Source organism: Thamnophis elegans, chromosome 7 (assembly GCF_009769535.1).
Source record: "Thamnophis elegans isolate rThaEle1 chromosome 7, rThaEle1.pri, whole genome shotgun sequence".
Lineage (NCBI taxonomy): Eukaryota > Metazoa > Chordata > Lepidosauria > Squamata > Colubridae > Thamnophis > Thamnophis elegans.
This window is the reverse complement of record NC_045547.1, coordinates 18,263,506-18,282,227: the sequence shown is the minus strand read 5'-3', so window position 1 is coordinate 18,282,227 and position 18,722 is coordinate 18,263,506. Positions and strand designations below refer to the sequence as shown.

The following is an 18,722-nucleotide window of genomic DNA, read 5'->3' as shown; positions in this document are numbered from 1 at the left end:
ATGTGGGCGAACCGCGGTGCGCCCACAATCACTCGCGCGGCCGCATTCTGGACTAGCTGAAGCCGCCGGATGCTCTTCAAGGGTAGCCCCATGTAGAGCATGGTAGTTCCACCCATCCAATTCCGGTCAGGGGCAGAGGTCCAGAGACAAAGGATGGCTGACCTTGGCTGTCTAGAAAGAATTTTGTTATGGCTACATAGTATATGACTCCTTACAATCCGCCCTCCCATTTTCCCACAATAGAAAATGCATAGTAGAATAATAGAAAGTGTGGCTGGCCAAAGACCCAAAAGAAAAGATGGCTGCAGGCCTGACACGTACATTCGCAAGAATATTTTTTCATTTTTGTTTTCATAGCCCTATTGGAGTGTTTTTTTTCTGCTTTTGACTAATATGAGTTCTCTTCTTGAACGCCCGTGCTTGCTTCCTGCTGAGGAAAATATGGGTTATCTTCCTCCTGCAAAAGGCTCTGCCTTGATTTGTTACATTTGAATCACCAGAGGCTCGGCCCGGTATTTATTCTGCTTGTAGCTCATGGAGTGAGTAGTGCACTGTATGGGGATTGATGATTTTGACTCACGAGTTTTGGATTAAATGGACTTTTGCTCTATTAAGCTTCTATAAATCTGAGAAACCAAACCTGAGAACAGAATGAAAAATGTGGCTTCGCTTGCTTCACTTCCTTCATTGATTTCTGTGGAATCTTTTCTTTTCAAACAGTTCTTATAAAGAGATCTGATCTGATTTGGAAAATGTTCCTAGTGTGAAAAACAAAACACCAGTTATTTATTGTTTACAATAGAATTAATTTTGATTAATTATTAGTTGTTTATTATTTATCATGGACATTTTTAATGGCTAATGGAGGTCTTTGTTATCTATTTTGTGAACTGCTGTGTATCTCTGTGGATTTGGCAATATTCAAGATGAACAAGTAAAAGTAGTATAAATAAATAAAATGTTGGAATATAATAAGCACATCCATTATGGAAATATCTTAAAATCACCAATTCTCGGTGTTCTACTCCTGATTCGACATTAAGGCAAGACAAGTGTCTGGTCCCTTGGAGATTTGTCATATTCAAATATATTAGACAACATTTCTCTTTATTTAATATTCTGGAAGTAGAATTAGCTTCGGTGAGAATTAGCTTAGATCAGCTTCGGTGGCGCAGTGGTTAGAGTGCGGTACTACAGTCTACTTCTGCTGACTGCCAGCTGCCTGCAATTTGGCAGTTCAGATCTCACCAGGCTCAAGGTTGACTCAGCCTTCCATCTTTCCGAAGTTGGTAAAATGAGAACCCAGATTGTTGGGGCCCATGTGCTGACTCTGTAAACTGTTTAGAGAGGGCTGTAAAGCAGTATATAAGTCTAAGTGCTATTGCTATTGCTAGCCTGGGTAGTGTTGTTACTTGTAAATATAAATATTTACATTATTAAGGCCGGGTACTTGGTCAGGACAACTGTGTGTCTTATTTTAGTATAACATAAAAATTCCTTGAAATTGAACTTCACTCATGGTGATTTCGTGTTTTCTTGACACAAAATAAATTTTCTTGCCATATTGCCTGATCAAAACCTGTCACATAATTGGCACTTAGGTGTTTGAGTGCAATTTTTTTTTCTTATCTAGTGGTTTCAGGTGTCAGGAAACTCATTCAAATGCCTTGTTGATTATTCAGAAAAAGTGTTGTCAAATATTACACAAATCCAATGAAACAACTTTTTTTAAATGTGTTGCAGCATTTTTTTTTCAATCACCAAGAACAACACCTCTGAAGAATTAAAACGATCTTTGATTATTTTGACAGGTCCTAACTGGTGATGCAGGGGAAGATGCTGAGTGCCATGCAGCCAAGCTCTTAGAGATTATTATACTGCAATGCAAAGGAAGAGGTATTGATCAGGTAATTATTGACTGGATTTTTTTTCTTTGCCTGGATTGTAAGCATTAGCTGGAATTTTGGAGACCTGTATGTCTGAGAAAGCGATGTGGTGGATCAGTGGCTAAGATGCTGAGCTTATCAATCAGAAGGTCGGCAGTTCAACAGTTCGAATCCCTAGGGCCGCATAACGGAGTGAGCTCCCATTACTTGTCTCAGCTTCTGCCAACCTAGAAGTTCAAAGGCATGCAAAAATTCAAGTAGAAAAATAGGAACCACCTTTGGTGGGACGGTAACAGCGCTCTGTGCACTGTTACCTTCGGCATTTAGTCATGTCGGCCACATGACCACGGAGACGTCTTTGGACAACACTGGCTTTTTGGCTTTGAAATGGGGATGAGCACCACCCCCTAGAGTTGGGAACATATATGTGCGAGGGGAACCTTTATGTCTGAGAAAAAGAATTTAGATGGAATGAAGTTTGCGCTATGTAGACAGACTTTTTTTTTTAAAAGTTCCCCCCCCCCAATAATCACTCTTACATCATTAAACTTACAGTGTGTGTCATCTGGGTGCAATCTTTGTGTCATCATATTTAACAGTTATATCATTTTTAATCTATTTTTATCTTACCTTTACATTTCAGTTGCCTTTTAATTCAACTCCTCTATAATTCTGTGTTCTTTTCCAAATTATTCATTTTCTGTTTCTTTTTGTTTATATTGATTTTCTATCCAGTGATTAAAACACCCCCATATCTTATAATACTCTGATTCTTCCTTCTCTTTAATTGCCAATGTTAATCTGTTCATTTCTGCACAGTCTAATATTTTTTTAATTACCTCTCCCTCTGAGGGAATTTTTTTCATTTTCCAATGTTGTGCAAATACAATTCTAGCTGCAGTTATTACATGAATAATTAAACATACATTTTCTTTACTATATTTCTCTGTTAAAACACCCAACAAGAACAGTTCCAGTTTTAAATCAATATGCTGCTGTATCATCCTTTCCAACCACATAAGAATTTTTGCCGAATATTTTTTTGCCTCTGCACATGTCAACCACATAAGATAATATGATCCTGGCTTCTGGTGGCACTTCCAGCACTTGTTGATTTAGCTTTAAACATTTTTGCCAATCTTCCCAGTGACGTTTTTTTCCCTTTTGGGATGAATGGGATTGTCTCATATACAGAATCCAGCTTGGTTTGAAAAGAGTTCTTTTTTCTTCCCTTCTCCCTTGTTTCAGCCATCAGGGAAGTGGGGTTGGTTTGAATTTTTTCTGGTGTGCCTTTCCTCAGTCATAGTTCAATAACAATAGAAAATTTAAACTTAACTGCAGTACAAGGATCTGCAGACCGAGGGAAAGATTGCCAAAGAGTTCCACAGATGCATGAAAGGGCGTCTTCAGCTGAGTGAAAATAATGTTCCATTTGCTCTTAAAGCATCTTAGAATAGAATAACAGAGTTGGAAGGGACCTTGGAGGTCTTCTAGTCCAACCCCCTGCTTAGGCAGGAAACTCTACACCACTTCAGACAAATGGTTATCCAACATCTTAAAAACGTCCAGTGTTGGTGCATTCATAACTTCTGGAGGCAAGTTGTTCCATTGATTAATTATTCTGTCAGGAAATGTCTCCTTAGTTCTACATTGCTTCTCTCCTTGATTAGTTTCCACCCATTGCTTCTTGTCCTACCCTGAGGTGCTTTGGAGAATAGCTTGACTCCCTCTTTTTTGTGGTAGTCTCTGAGATATCAGAACACTGCTATCATGTCTCTAAGGCTGCAGGACTTCCCAAATGGGGGGCCTTCACTTCTTGACAATATTTATTAACAAGAGGGCAAAACACGATGGAACTGTTTCATGACACCCTTGAAAAGTTAAGCTAGTTTGGATCACTTGAAAACTCTCGAAACATGGCTTAGCTTTGCCTCTACAGCGGGTGGGAATTTGATAGGCTTTTTTTTTTCTTTTAACTTCCTCGTACCAAAGATGTTAGTGGCTTCTCCTTAAGAGTCTCTATATAGGCAATAAGAGGAGTGTCACTTATTCTCTTAAACCAGAGGTCCCCAAACTTGGCAACTTTAAGACTTGTGGACTTCAACGCCATATAGAGGATATATTAAACAGTGACTTACTGCTCTAGCTAATCAGCAAGATTGAGAAGATGTTGAAAGTGTGAAGGAGACTCTGGTGGGACAAACAAGGGAAAGAAGTAGTCACGTAGTTAGGGAAAGAACTGAGGAGGTCACAAGTTGGAGGCTTCCTACCCACACTACTTGCTCTTCATTTGATGAGGAGGTGTTTATTTTCTGCGTTTACCCATCAGATGGCGCTCAAGCTTTGAAAATGAAACCCAAATGCTGCTACGAGAGGTTCACGAGTAAGATCGAGAGAGTTCAGAATGGAACCTAGAGCTTGCAGTTGTTTTGGGATATAGTGGCTATATCCCGCTATACGTGAATCCTAAGGGACGCGGTGGCTCAGTGGCTAAGACGCTGAGCTTGTCAATCAGAACGGTCGGCAGTTCGAATCCCTAGCACCGCGTAATGGAGTGAGCTCCCATTACTTGTCCCAGCTTCTGCCAACCTAACCGTTCTAAAGCATGTAAAAAATGGGCAAGTAGAAAAATAGGAACCACCTTTTGTGGGAAGGTAACAGCGTTCTGTGAGCCTTCGGCATTTAGTCATGCCAGCCACATGACCACGGAGGTATCTTTGGACAGTGCTGGCTCTTGGGCTTTGAAACAGAGATGAACACCGCCCCCTAGAGTCGGGAACAACTAGCGCACATGTGCGAGGGGAAACTTTACCTTTTAACCTGAATCCACATTATATATAACCAGGATTATATTGTCCAGTACATCTGGACAAAGCACATGAGATTGCCAAGTGAGGAAAGTTAGGTTTGGCCTATATTACATGAATATTAATTGAATTTTTTTTAAAAAAAAAAAAGATGCTAATCAAGGTTGAATAACCAGAAGAGTTTGATTTGTTTCTACTTAGTGCCCTTCTTTTTCCCTTTTAAAAGAATTTCCTAACCATGGGGTGGAGCAGAAAGGAGAGTGCTACTTCACTTCCTGACCTCTGACAATCTTACACAACAGTTCCTCTTGCTTCTGGTATTTCCTGTAATAAATCCCAACAGTGATTATCAACAGTGCCTTTTAGAAAAAGGGGGGGGGGGAGAGAGGGAGGGAAGAGAAAGAAAGAGAATTCTGTAGCCAGTATCCCATCCAGTATTACAAAACATATATACCCTCTTTCCCTGAAAATAAGACCTCTCCGGATAATAAGCCCAATCTGGCTTTTGAGCGCATGCACTAAAATAACCCCTCGCTTGAAAATAAACCCTCCCCCAAAATATTGCAACACAGCAGCAGCCATGAGCTGACCACGCTCGCCGCCTCCTGCACCTCAAAAATAATAAGTCCTCCCCAAAAATATGACCAAGTGCTTATTTTTTTTTGGGGGGGGGGTCAAAAGAAAATAAGATCCTGCCTTATTTTCAGGGAAACACGGCATCCCTCAAGGTCATTTAAGAAAGTGTGTACTTTGAAAACAGAATTGTAACTGATTTCAACCAGAGGAGGTCTGAATCCTGTTCTGAATAGGCTCAGTATCTGAAATATTTCAACTTATTTCTCCCCATATCTCTGTTCTCCCCTTAGTGCATCCCTCTGTTTGTAGAAGCTGTGCTTGAGCGCTTAACGCGAGGGGTTAAAACCAGCGAGCTCCGCACCATGTGCCTCCAGGTTGCCATTGCTGCCCTCTACTACAACCCTGAGCTCCTTTTGCACACTTTGGAGAACATCCGGTTTCCTCATAACCCAGAGCCTATCACTGCGCAGTTTATAAACCAGTGGATGAACGATACAGACTGTTTTCTTGGGTAGGTGTGCGATGCGCTCTTTTTCGACACCTTCGAGAGTTCGGGAGACCTTACTTGGAGAGGAAATGCCAGGATTGTCTTGCTTTCCTGCCTGCCCCTAAGGTGTGCGATTGTAGCATGAAATACCACATAGTAACCTTTGGAACAGCATGACAAAATAGAATTGATGTGCTCCTCTTCGGAGTAAGATTCTGTGCACGAAGCTACAGCTTGACGTCTTCATTTTGCTTGAATTTAGCCATGATGATGTCAAATTCAGAAGGAAAGCACATACATTAACATAATCTAGCCAAATCAAATCAAGATATTTAAAACTGTAATGCATTTAAAATGGGAGACTTTTACTGTTGGTTTAATACACGTATTTTATGGGGAATTGGATGAGTTTCATGAGTTGGGCAACTTGTCATTGGCACTTTTTACTGATTGTACGTGACACTAAATATATGTTTTGTCTTTAAAAAGTAAATTACTTTGTACAGGGAGTCCTCAACTTCACAATCACAATTGAGTCTAAAATTTCTGTTGCTCTGCAAGGCATTTGTTAAGTGACTTTTTGCCCCATTTTACGACCTTTTCCCCTGCCCCACAGTTGTTAAAGGAATCACTGCAGTTTTTAAGTTGGTAACACAGTTGTTACGTGAATCTGCCTTTCCCACCGACTTTTCTTGTCAGAAGTTTGCAAAAGGCGATGGCATAAATATGAATCAGTTGCCAAGCATCTGAATTTTGATCATGTGACCGTGGGGATGCTGCAACGGTCGTAAGTGTGAAAAATGATCATAACCCACTTTTTTCAGTGCCACGGTAACTTCAAACGGTCACTAAATGAGCTGTTGTAAATCGAGGACTGCCTGTATTTTATTTTCTAAGTCCTGTTTCCCTGGAAAATAAGACCTCCCTGGATAATAAGACCTCCCCGAAAATATTGCAACACAGTAGCAGAAGCCATGTGGTGACTGCACTCACCGCCTCCTGCACCTCAAAAATAATAAGATCTCCCTGGTAATTTGAACACATAATGCTCAATGACAGCGAAATATTCAGTTATGTTTAATGCAAAACCTGTGATGTTATTCTTAATCTTAAGAATTGATGCACAAAAACTTTTAACCAAACGACATGCTTGATGAAATGGAGGAAAGTTTTTTTTCCCCCTTGCTTTTGTTTTGTACGTGTTGTTTTGTTTTTTTTAAGAAAAAGGAATAAAAATATTTTATTATTATTATTATTATTATTATTATTATTATTATTATTATTATTATTACCTCCCCTAAAATAAGGCCAAGTACTTATTTTGGGGGCCAAAAGAAAATAAGACCCTGTCTTATTGAAACACGAGATATAGATATGGATATATGGATGGATGGATGGACGGATGGACGGACAGACAGACAGACAGACAGATAGATAGATAGATAGATAGATGTATATGTATATATATATATCACAAACACATACACACACACAGATTTGGAGGGGGGGCAGGCTCAGTGTCTGCTTCTCACAATGTTAAAAAACATCCTAGTTGAGGTCTCTTTGGAAAAGAATATTGTGGTATTGTCATTAAAAGAGCTGTGACTAGGGCCTCATTGTTCTCAATTATATAGCTAAAGCCTAGAGTTTTAGCTATATAATTTTCCAAGTCGCTTTTAAATGACAGGGAGATCCATTCAGGATTCTCCCTAAAAGCCTCCGTAACTACCTTCTCAAGTGAGTATCCATCAGATGTTTCTGACCCCATGTTTCACAATCCTCGCCTAACTTACAGAAAGCTATTCTGTTGGGAAGATTAATTCTCACCAGTGAATTGTGTACGTTCAGGCTTCATGACAGGAAGATGTGCATCATCGGACTGAGCATCCTCATGGGGCTGCCCTCTCGACCCCCTGCAGTGGACGCTGTGGCTGCCCAGATTGTCCCCTCGGTTCTCCTCCTATTCCTGGGACTAAAGCAAATGTGCGCCACCCAGCAACATACAGAACACGAAGAGCACGGGAAAGCTGAAAAGAACGATGCCGAAGATAATGGTACGAGAAAATATCAGTTTCCTGGCTTTTGTGATAAGCATTTATTAACAGCATGCTACTTATAATTCAATTCACTTGTGCTTAGCAATAGCACTTAGACTTATACTCTCTATTTACAATATCGGCATATTAATTGGGGGTCTTCCTTTTACCCACCCCAGAAAGATGGAAGGCTGAGTCAACGTTGAGTCCGTCAGGATTGAGGGATTCGAACCCTGGGCAGTAAGCAGAATTAGCCTGCAATACTACATTCTAACCACTGTACCACGATGGCCCAAGATTGACTTGAGGCTTAAAGGGAAGATATTTGCATTTTCCAAATAGTTTTGAATATTCCCAAGCAGTTTCCCCTACAGGAAAATTTTAGATCAAACTAGCCAAGACGTTATTCTCTTAACTGCAACTTTTTGTGTGTGTATAGAACTTTATTCTTTCAACACCAGTCCATTACACTCCCTTAGCTGTGAGACAAAATAGTCGTCTTATTTTAAAGGACAAATGTGTTATTATCCCCATAATGGCACACCTGATACACTCCTCAATCTAGCTTTCTCTGGAAAAGGTTATTTCAAAAGTGGTCATCCATTCAGAGCTGTATTAATCAGAAGTGACTCTACCCATAAACTAGCCTTCCTCAGTTTAAAAAAAAAACAATCTGTTTTCATGATCAATCTATATCAAGATATAAAACAGCTTGCCTCCAGACGTTGTGAATGCCCCAACACTGGAAGTCTTTAAGAAGATGTTGGATAGCCATTTGTCTGGAACGGTATAGGGTTTCCTGCCTAGGCAGGAGGTTGGACTAGAAGACCTCCAAGGTCCCTTCCAACTCTGCTATTGTATTCTATTGTAAGATGGTAATTTAAACAATGTTTGTCCATAGGGTACTCCCTGGAGGAGTCATTAATTTTGAAATGGTGCTTTTGGTTAAAAATATATATCTTTGTCTCCCTTGTCTTCTTTGTTCTTGTTTTTTAAAAAACATATTTGCAGAAGAGATTCCAAGTGATGAAGAGGAAGTGAATGAAACAAATCAGGACATGCAGGAGAACCATGCTGGTGGTGGTGGCGATACAGGGGATGACGATGATGATGACGACGATGATGAAGACTGGGATGATGAAGCATTAGAAGAAACTGCTTTAGAAGGCTTCAGCACGCCTATTGATCTAGAAGATGGTGTGGATGAATATCAGTTCTTCACACAAGCATTGTTAGGTATAGATGCTTATTACAGTGATTCTGATTTTTTAAGATTGCTATGTTTAGATTTTTTTTAAAAAAAAACCCCAGCTGATTTGGAAAAAAAAAACTAATTTCAATTAGTTGTATAACATTAGTTTTATAACTGCTACATCAGGAGTGGAAAACCTGTAGCATTGCCAGGATTATTGAAATAATAATTCAACAATAATTATTGAAATACAACAGCAGTGCTAGTTCTATCTGATGACAGTTGGGGGCCAGCAACATCTAGAGCAGTGGTGGTGAAACTTTTTCACCCCGGGTGCCAAAAGCACACACACACAGGCGTGCCCACCCCCATCATCTAACGTCCCCCATGCTGTGTCCCCTGTGCATGCGCGCATGACCTCCACGCTGCCCCGTGCATGCACGCATGGCTTTCTTGGAGCCTGGGGAGGGCGAAAACTGCTTCCCCTGTCCCCCTGGAAGCCCTCCGGAGGCCGGAAACAGCCCATTTTCTGATTTCTGGTGGCCCCAGTAGGTCCGTTTTTTGCCCTCCCCCAGGCTCCAGAGGCTTTCTAGGAGGCTGGGGAGGGCTAAAAACGGCCTAAAAGCAAGGGCGAAAAACAGCTGGCCAGCACACGCATGCACGCTGGAGCTGACACGGCAATGCCTCGCATGCCCTCAGAAATGGCTCCATGTGCCACCTGTACCATAGTTCACCATCACAGATCTAGAGGATTCCAGTGTTTTCCATGGGGGGGGGGGGCACAAGATTAACCAGTATTCAATAAAAAATTCAGCTCATTAAATATCAATCATCAGCCAGATGTACAAAAGTCTGTTATATTCAGGGTAATCATAATCACAAACTCTTGCTATGAATCTCGGAGGCTGGCTCTGGGTAAGTCCTTCTCAGCTAATTGCTACTTTTATTTGTCCTTCATAATTTGTTTATTTTTGTTTTATTTTATTTCATTTATTACATTTATACAACTCCCATCTCACTATCCAAAGCTATAATTAAGCACTCGGAGAACTTAAGAATGACAGCAAGATATAATACTACTTATAAAAGAGTTCGTGTTTCTAGAAATAAAGCTGTTGGAAGAACTGAATGGTTAATGGAGATCAGTCACTAAGAATATTAAAACCGTCCATCTCACACACAGCAGAAGCCTCGGCTCAGTGTATACTCCCTTTAAAAGTAGGTCTCTCTGCTTGAGAAAATGGTGATTTAATGATATAGACTGGGAATTTGGCAAGTTGCACGTCCCATGAAAGAAATGTATTCTGTGTTTTCAGCTGTACAAAGCCGAGATGCTGGCTGGTACCATTTGTTGACTAGACCACTCAGCGCTGATCAGAAGACCCAGTTGCAGGAAATCTGTGCATTAGCTGAACTCCGGAGAAACTCTGCAGGTCTGTTGCCAGGACGTTTGCAGAAAGCTTCACAAGCTAAAGTCTATCAACAGGAACTCTCCGTTATTTGCAGCCCTGTAAAATAATCTAAACTGTTCCAAGTTAGTTTTGTTTGTGTGTTTGTCTGTTATGAGAAGTTTTTTTTTTAAATGTATTGTTTTTTCATGTGGACATTGTTTCATGTGGAAGCTTTGGGAGGTGTGGGGCGGCCCGTCACATACTTTTTACTCCTTTTAAGAGAACGAGAGCAGATGCTTTGGGAAGCAAAATAATGAATCCACAGTGAGTCAGAATCAGAATAGAGCCGGAAGGGACCTTGGAGGTCTTCTTGTCCAGCCCTCTGCTCAAGCAGGAGATCTTATACCAGGGATGCCTCACCTTTTTGTCCTTGCGTGCTCACAACAGGCTTATATAGTGTTTTGTAGAGACACGAAAATCAGCTGGCTGGCAGCACATGCTTGGTGGAGCTTAGCTGGGGCTCACGTGGCAGCAGAGAGGCCTCTGTGTGCCACCTGTGGCATGCATGCCATAGGCTCGCCATCACGGTCCTATACCATTCCAGATAAGACACCATCCAGTCTCTTCTTTAAAAACCTCCACTAATGAAGCACCCACAACTACTGAAGGCAAACTGTTCCACTGATTAATTGTCCTCACGGTTAGGAAGCTTCACATTGTGGAGGTGGGTGCCAGGGAGAGTTTAGTTTAAGATGCTTACCAGCCTAGTTGGGCGTTAATTTCCTTTGGACCCAACTGTCTAATAGCCAAGGAGTAAACTGTTTCCGATGAGACAGAGCATTCATGATCTATGTGGTGTGTATGTGTGTGTGTAGGTATAGACTTACGTAGTATGTACATATGATTCCTATATATCGGGCAGGGATGGATTCTGGCAGGCAATACTGCTGGTTTGTTCATGTGCGCACAAAATTGCTCTGCGCATGCGCAGAACCGAAAAACAAGATGGCAGCGCCTATAGCACCACCCGGAGAACCGGTTCAGCGCTGTGGCAGGCCTGGGTTGCTGCTGGTTCCAGCGACCCAGACGGTCAAACCGCTATCGGTTCAGCCGAACCGGTCCGAACCGGTAGAAACCCACCACTGATCAGGAGTGTCAAACTGGATTTCATTGAGGGCTGCATCAAGGTTGTATTTGATCTCGGGGAGCCGGGGTGGGCATGACTAGCTTGGCATCATTTGGGTTGGGGGCACCTGTGGTGGCCTGAGCCCTCTGCCAGTGAAAATGGGCTCCTGAGCTCTGTTTTTGGTTGCAACTACGTCCTCCAACCCTTTGCCAATAAAAATGGAGCTCGAGAGGACCGCCCGCTGGTTCTTGCTGTTTTCAGCCCCACAGGCCCAATCTAAGCACTCTGCGGACCAGATCTGACCCCCAGACCTTGAGTTTGACACCCCTGCTATGTATAATATAGGAACCTGCAGACAATAGTGATTTAGGGAGATACTGCAAATACATTCTTCCTAAACCTCAGTGGTGGGTTACGACCGGTATGCCCCGGTACGGTGCTCCGGAGGGCCTGCCCACCCGCTCTCCTTACCTGTATTTGACCCAACTGGGCCATTTGCGCATGCGCACAGTGAGTACAGTGCCTGCACGATGCTCTGCCAAGCAGCTGGAGTGTTGCGGGCACTGTGCATGTCATGGATGCCCGGCCCCGTTGCAGCGTACCTGTTGCAACAGGATCCGGAACCCTCCACTGCTAAATCTCTCACCTCTACCTACCTCTATCACCATTTCCAAAAGAAGCAACAAAGAAGCTGTAGGAAGGATGCAGGGGATCTAAATATGCAGCATGTTTAAACATTCAATAATACAACAGCAGAGTTGGAAGGGACCTTGGAGGTCTTCTAGTCCAACCCCCTGCCTAGGCAGGAAACCCTATACCATTTCAGGCAAATGACTATCCAACATCTTCTTAAAGACTTCTAGTGTTGGGGCATTCACAACTTCTGGAGGCAAGCTGTTCCACTGATTAATTGTTCTAACTGTCGGGAAATTTCTCCCCAGTTCTAAGTTGCTTCTCTCCTTGATTAGTTTCCACCCATTGCTTCTTGTTCTACCCTCAGGTGCCTTGGAAAATAGCTTGACTCCCTCTTCTTTGTGGCAACCCCTGAGATATTGGAAATATTCCATATTTCCAGATATTCCATTTACTCAATTGTTTAAAAAAATGTGTGGACGATGGGGGTGTTTGCCTCATAGCTACTTCTCAGTATAGATTAGATATTTATTCTCAGGGCTACAGTTCAGTGATACAGCATGTGCTCTATCTATATACATACGTTTCCAAGTTCATTTCTTGGCATCCCAAGTTAAAAGGATGAGCTCATTGGTCAACCGTGGGGGGGGGGGGATAGGACGGGATTGAAAAAAATGGTCTGGCTTGGAACTTAACGTGTTGCTTTATTGTAGTTTGCATACTTTCTTTTAGGTTCACTTAAATGCACCTCCCGGTGCCCAGTTTAGTATTGGGGACTAGTACAATTTTTCTGGGATTGACCCAATGAGTTCGTGCTCCTTTCAATTCCTAGAATTTCCAACAATGGTAGTACTGCTGATTGAGAAATGCTGGAGGCTCACTCTGCCTCTTTAAAGAATGCCCAGATTGGGCAAGGTTGAAATAGTATTTAGTTCTACCTGCATGGTTTTTTTCAAAAATTTTCTGCAAGTCAAAGATGTTAAATAAATTTATAATTCCTTAGTAAGGCTGCACTTGGAATACTGGATCCAGTTTTGGTCGCCACAATGTAAAAAAGATGTGGAGACTCTGGGAAGAGTGCAGAGAAGAGCAACAAAGAGGATTAGGGGTCTGGAAGCTAAAACATATGAAGAACGGCTGCAGGAACTGGGTATGTCTAGTTTAATAGAAAGAAGGACTAGGGGAGACATGATAGCAGTGTTCCAATATCTCAGGGGCTGCCACAAAGAAGAAGGAGTCAAACTATTCTCCAAATCACCTGAGGGAGAACAAGAAGCAATGGGTGGAAACTAATCAAGGAGAGAAGCAACTGAGGAGAAATTTCCCGACAGTTAGAACAATTAATCAGTGGAACAGCTTGCCTCCAGAAGTTGTGAATGCCCCAACACTGGAAGTCTTTAAGAAGATGTTGGATAGCCATTTGTCTGAAGTGGTGTAGGGTTTCCTGCCTAGGCAGGGGGTTGGACTAGAAGACTTCCAAGGTCCCTTCCAATTCTGTTATTCTATTCTATTCTAACATTGATCTAGAAATGTCTATAACAGGGAATTCAAATTACTGTTTTGATTTTTCCTCATATTTAGAGGGTCTTCTGAAATTGCATATCATTAACATATCTGTTTTTAGAGGGCTCAGTGGCTAAGATGCTGAACTTGTCGATAAGAAAGGTCGGCAGCTCAGCAGTTCGAATCCCTAGTGCCACGTAACAGAGTGAGCTCCCGTTACTTGTCCCAGCTTCTGCCAACCTAGCAGTTTGAAAGCATGTAAAAATGCAAGTAGAAAAATAGGGACCACTTTGGTGGGAAGGTAACAGTGTTCCGTGCGCCATCGGCATTTAGTCATGCCGGCCACATGACCACGGAGACGTCTTCGGATAGGGCTGGCTCTTCGGCTTTGAAACAGATGAGCGCTGCCCCCTAGAGTCAGGAACGAGTAGCACATATGTGCGAGGGGAACCTTTACCTTTATAACGTATCTGTTTAAAAAGAAATTGGCGGTATCATTGGTAACGCATATCCTTGCAGCCTGTCTCTTAATATTCATTTGTTTCTTTTCAATTTAGAATCAAAGAGGATAGAACAACAAACGGGCTTCCCATTTGATAACAAAGGACTGGTCTCTGGATATAACTTTGGCACTGCTCCAGGAAGCAACTGAAGGGGAAAAGAGCTTAAAGAACTGTGCAAAAACATTTCATTATTAAAAAAAAAAAGGTGACTTATGAACAGGGAAGGTAATCAAGAGGTCTGCAAGTTTTCCCCTTTGGAAAAGGCGGTATTTGACCCTCTTCCCCCTCTCATTAAGATATTCTTTCTAACCAGCTGCTGTAATGTATAAATTCTTGTGGGTATTTTTATAAGTTGTTGGACTGAAAAGAAAGCCTCTGTCCCCTCTTCCTTCTCCTTGGGAAAGGGGCAGCTATTTGAAACCGAATGGAAATTGCACTTCTCAGGTTTTTGACGTGTGACATTGAAGGGGTCCTATGGATAACAGTGCCTTCTGTTGTATATATGGATAGCCCAACAAAAGAGTTTTGGAACGCAATGCTTTTTTTTTTTTTTCATTTAAAAGAAAAGAGAAAGGGCACAGAAAAAGGTCATAATTCATATCTTGCTTTCCATATACTCTTGCGTTAACTTCCTCGAAAGAAATCATGGCTGCATTGTGCCCTGTCACGCATTTTACAGTTAACTGTAGAAGCCGTTGTTAACATCCCTGCGTATGTGTTGGCTTCTACATCATGCCTCATTGAGTTATCGAAAAATGTCTTCGCATTCACTGCTGTTACCAGATGGTGAATTGTTTTTAAAATTCTTCTTTAGAGTGGTCAGGCTTTATGCTTGTGTGTGTGGGGGGGGGGGGGGTTGTTTTGTCTTCCAAACTTTGCAAAACATCCTCCTTGCTTACCACGGACTCCCATCTGCATGTTGTAAGCCTTTTAAAGTGATCACTCTGCTTACCTTGGACCTTATCTGGCCTATGAAGACACCCGCCCTACCTAGCCAAGAACAGTGGCCTTATTCTCCCCAGTTGGTGGAGACAGCAGCCAGAAGGGGTTGTCTCTGTCCAGTGACCAATCAGACTGAGTCTGCAGCTGTGACATCTGGTGACTCCTCCCAGCTTTAGACTTAGTCCGATCAGAACTGGACACATAAATTAATTCTCCAAATTAGCTAGTTAATTAGGTATTTTTCTCCCCAAAATTTCACTCTCAATTTTTTTTAATTGGCTTGTCTAAGGTTTTGCTACTGCTCTTCTTTATCTGCAATCTACAGACTGCATTTCCTTGGCTCTTACTGCATCACAGGTGCCACAGAGTAACTCCGGAGCACCCTGCGACTTCTAACCATCGGGAAAGCCTGCGGGCAGCAACCCCAAATCCCACTTTTGTAAAGCAAGACCAGTAACCGTGAGCAGGATATGTTTTGTTTCTCTTTTGCCACTGTTGACTCTCCGGGGGGGGGGGGGGGACTCCAAGGGTTCTCCAAAACCCTTTTGAAAAGCACTGCTTTAACAGGATTTAATCTCCAGCTCTGGATCTTTTTGAATGTGGATCCCCAGCTTTTCCCCAGTGCCGTTGTGGATTTTGTGTTGTATCAGTAATGAGCTTGTGGACTATGTAAATAGTTAATCAGCTTTGTACTGTACTGTTGCTGCTTTGGACTGTTTCAATGACACGGTTATCGTTCTTTTAGCCATATTATGGTGAGATTTTAAACTTTTCAGTAATTGCATATATAGGTCTTTGCCTTTTGCCCAGCACTTGAGTTTGGTTTCATTTCCCTCCATTCCAGTTGCAACCACAGGGGAGCAAAGGAGAGGGAGCAGTCAAACGATGCATACAGTGTTATTTATGCAAGCCCCTCTTTTCCATAGGGGTCATGACATTGCATACATGCTTCCCAAAAGGCACAGCTTGGGTCATAACACAATAGTGCCTGCCTATTGTGGAGGAAGGAAGTGTCTTCCTTCCTTCCTTCCTTCCTTCCTTCCTTCCTTCCTTCCTTCCTTCCTTCCTTCCTTCCTTCCTTCCTTCCTTCCTTCCTTCCTTATGTTTGCCAGGTTTCTATAGGAGAGCCTAATGTGATCACATTCAGTGGCTTACCTTGCACAAATGTTGTTAAGGGCAATGGACTGCATCTTTGTATTCCAGCTGTCTTATCTCAAAACAAAAGACACTTGATTGTCACCTTTGAGCTTCTGTCCTCCATAAACCCATTACAAGCACATCTATTTTCCATCATGCACTGGCAAACTTTCTACATTTCTCCAAAACAAGTTTTTTAGGAGCCTAAACTTTCTCAGACAAACAGTACATTGGCAGTTATGGAAGTGCATTGTCCCCCTTTTAACATGACAGAAGAAGGGGAAGGGGTTAGAAGCCTATATCAATTGATCAAGAGGAAGCTTGATGAAAACATCTCCTTTCCTGAGCTCTTTTTACTTATATATCCCATAGGGATACATTAGCTATTCCAGGCTTCCACATCAAGACAAACCTGGCACCCTCCACATTTATAAAGCTACAGACCCTTGGCCGGGGATAATGAGACTTGTAGTGCCCAGCATCTAGAAAATGCCCATTTCAGGGACTATACAAAGGAAACATATCGAACTTCGAATCTTTAAGGAGAAACATAAAGTATGCTAGTTTGGGAAACGAGCAACCTAATTTTGAGGTAAGAGTTTGCTCATTAGTCCACCATTTACCAAATTTGGACTAAAAGCTTTTCCTGCTAACCTGGCATTTCGTAAATGGGGAATCAAACCTCCTTCTCAAAATGCTAGCTTAAAACTACTTCACACAAGGCAAATGCAAATCTGTATTTAACACAGGGAATTAAAATCCCCGAAATACCATTGTTGCAAGCACCCAATAGTCACATTTAGATGTGGGGATGCTTTTTGGGGATACACTTAAAAACATGTGCGATACAATTCTTAACTACTTTGGATGAAGAGGAATTAGAATGTAAATATTTGGTTTCTACTCCCCCTAATACAGTAGGATAATTCATTTACATTTATTTTGGTTCTTTACTAATACTGTGTTTTATGTCCCAAAGAAATTTCCTGTTAAGTGTTTTAGCTGGTTGAAATCAGCTAAAATCTGGGTCCCTCATCTGTCTTGAATTTATTGCTGCACAGTTGATAGACCAGTGGCATTTGCTAGAAAATATTTAAGAAAGCAAGAGGAAAAAAGAAACAAAAAGAGAATTTGTTGCTCTGACTCTTGGGATTTTTGTGAAAAATACGTTTGCAAAAGAAAGTATATTTTTTATTTGTTTGTATCTATACGTGAAGGGAATCCATTTTTAAAATATTAAGTAGCATTTAAGACTACTGCTTCATAGGGATAACAGCTTGGCTTTTTCAAAATTCTTTTAGTTTTTGTGTCTTAAGATTCTAATTGTCTTCCAGGATTTTGCCCAAATTTTATCCTAATGCATCCAACAATCACAAAAAAATATCACTGGGGGATTCAGGGAGGATCGGTTTTGTGGCATCCAAATCGCTACATAACTTTGCAAATTTCTTGCCCCTTGGACTTCATCAGACGGAGGAGGACAAAGGCATGAAATGCTTTTACCTCCACGCTTCCTTTTATGTCCTGGAGTTGTTGGTTTTTTTGGGTGTTTTTAGTGTGGGTGTGTGTGCAGAGATGATTTAGGATTCTGCCATTTAAACATGCAATGTGGGGATGATGTATAAGAAGGTCCAATTGCATGGATTTGTCAGCTGTTGCATGCAGATACCTACACTTCATTGATGCCTAGGGAACATCAGGAGCCCATCAGCTGATGACACGTTACCACCTCTATTTCCCTCCTTCCCTCCAATGAATATGTCTTTCATTGTTTTGCCTATGTTACGTTGGGTTATGACAAATGTAACTTGAGAGAGCTCTTCCTTAATTAAAAAGCTCAATGTGTAAAGCAGTTGTTGGGAATCCAGAGATTGAGTGATTGATTCACATGTGTCTGTTTATTGTTGGTGATTCATGCATGTATGAATCAGCTATCATAGATGCAGCGTTACAGATATAAATCGTATCGCTCCCCACTCTGTGCTTGATTTCTTTTGGTCAACCACTTGGGTCATTTTCCAACATGAAGGTAAGTATCTGTCATTCTAACCAGAGGTGGGTTTCACTTATTTCTACCACCAGTTCGTCGTGCGCCTTTCACATATGTGTCCGGCCTCAAAAACGTGGCTAAATAGGACCGCATAGAGCTGGGCCGGGTGGGCCGGCCCACCCGCGATTTCCGCTACCAGTTCGCCTGAACTAGTCAGAACCGGCTGAATACCACCTCTGACTCTAACTTTTTGGATAGGTTATCATAATTGATACAGTATCTGCTTTTTCAATTCCGACCCACGAATCCTCGAAAACATCTTTCGATAGCTGAAACCATATTTATTGCCACAAAATAAACAAAACATTACAACAAGTCCTACAAGAAAAACATAGAGCAGGGAGTTGAATATAGTTTATAGTGTTTTATTAAAACCTGCTTAAAATATTCCATTGTGTAGGAATCCACTTATTAGTAAGGTAGCTGAAATTGTTTTCAAGGACCGTAACTAAC

The 18,722-nt window shown here is 41.7% G+C and overlaps 1 protein-coding gene across 1 annotated transcript in view; it reads left to right on the top strand.

The window, feature by feature from the left end:
- The window catches only part of IPO8 (importin 8), a 55,634-nt gene extending 37,566 nt beyond the window's left edge, over positions 1–18,068 (top strand). Inside the window, exons 20-25 of the mRNA XM_032221678.1 lie at positions 1,812–1,907; positions 5,560–5,780; positions 7,605–7,810; positions 8,804–9,028; positions 10,301–10,417; positions 14,195–18,068. Coding sequence (XP_032077569.1) covers positions 1,812–1,907; positions 5,560–5,780; positions 7,605–7,810; positions 8,804–9,028; positions 10,301–10,417; positions 14,195–14,289 — 960 coding nt within the window. The 3' untranslated portion in view covers positions 14,290–18,068. The remainder of the gene's footprint in view (positions 1–1,811; positions 1,908–5,559; positions 5,781–7,604; positions 7,811–8,803; positions 9,029–10,300; positions 10,418–14,194) is intronic.
- The last annotated feature ends 654 nt before the right edge of the window (positions 18,069–18,722 follow it).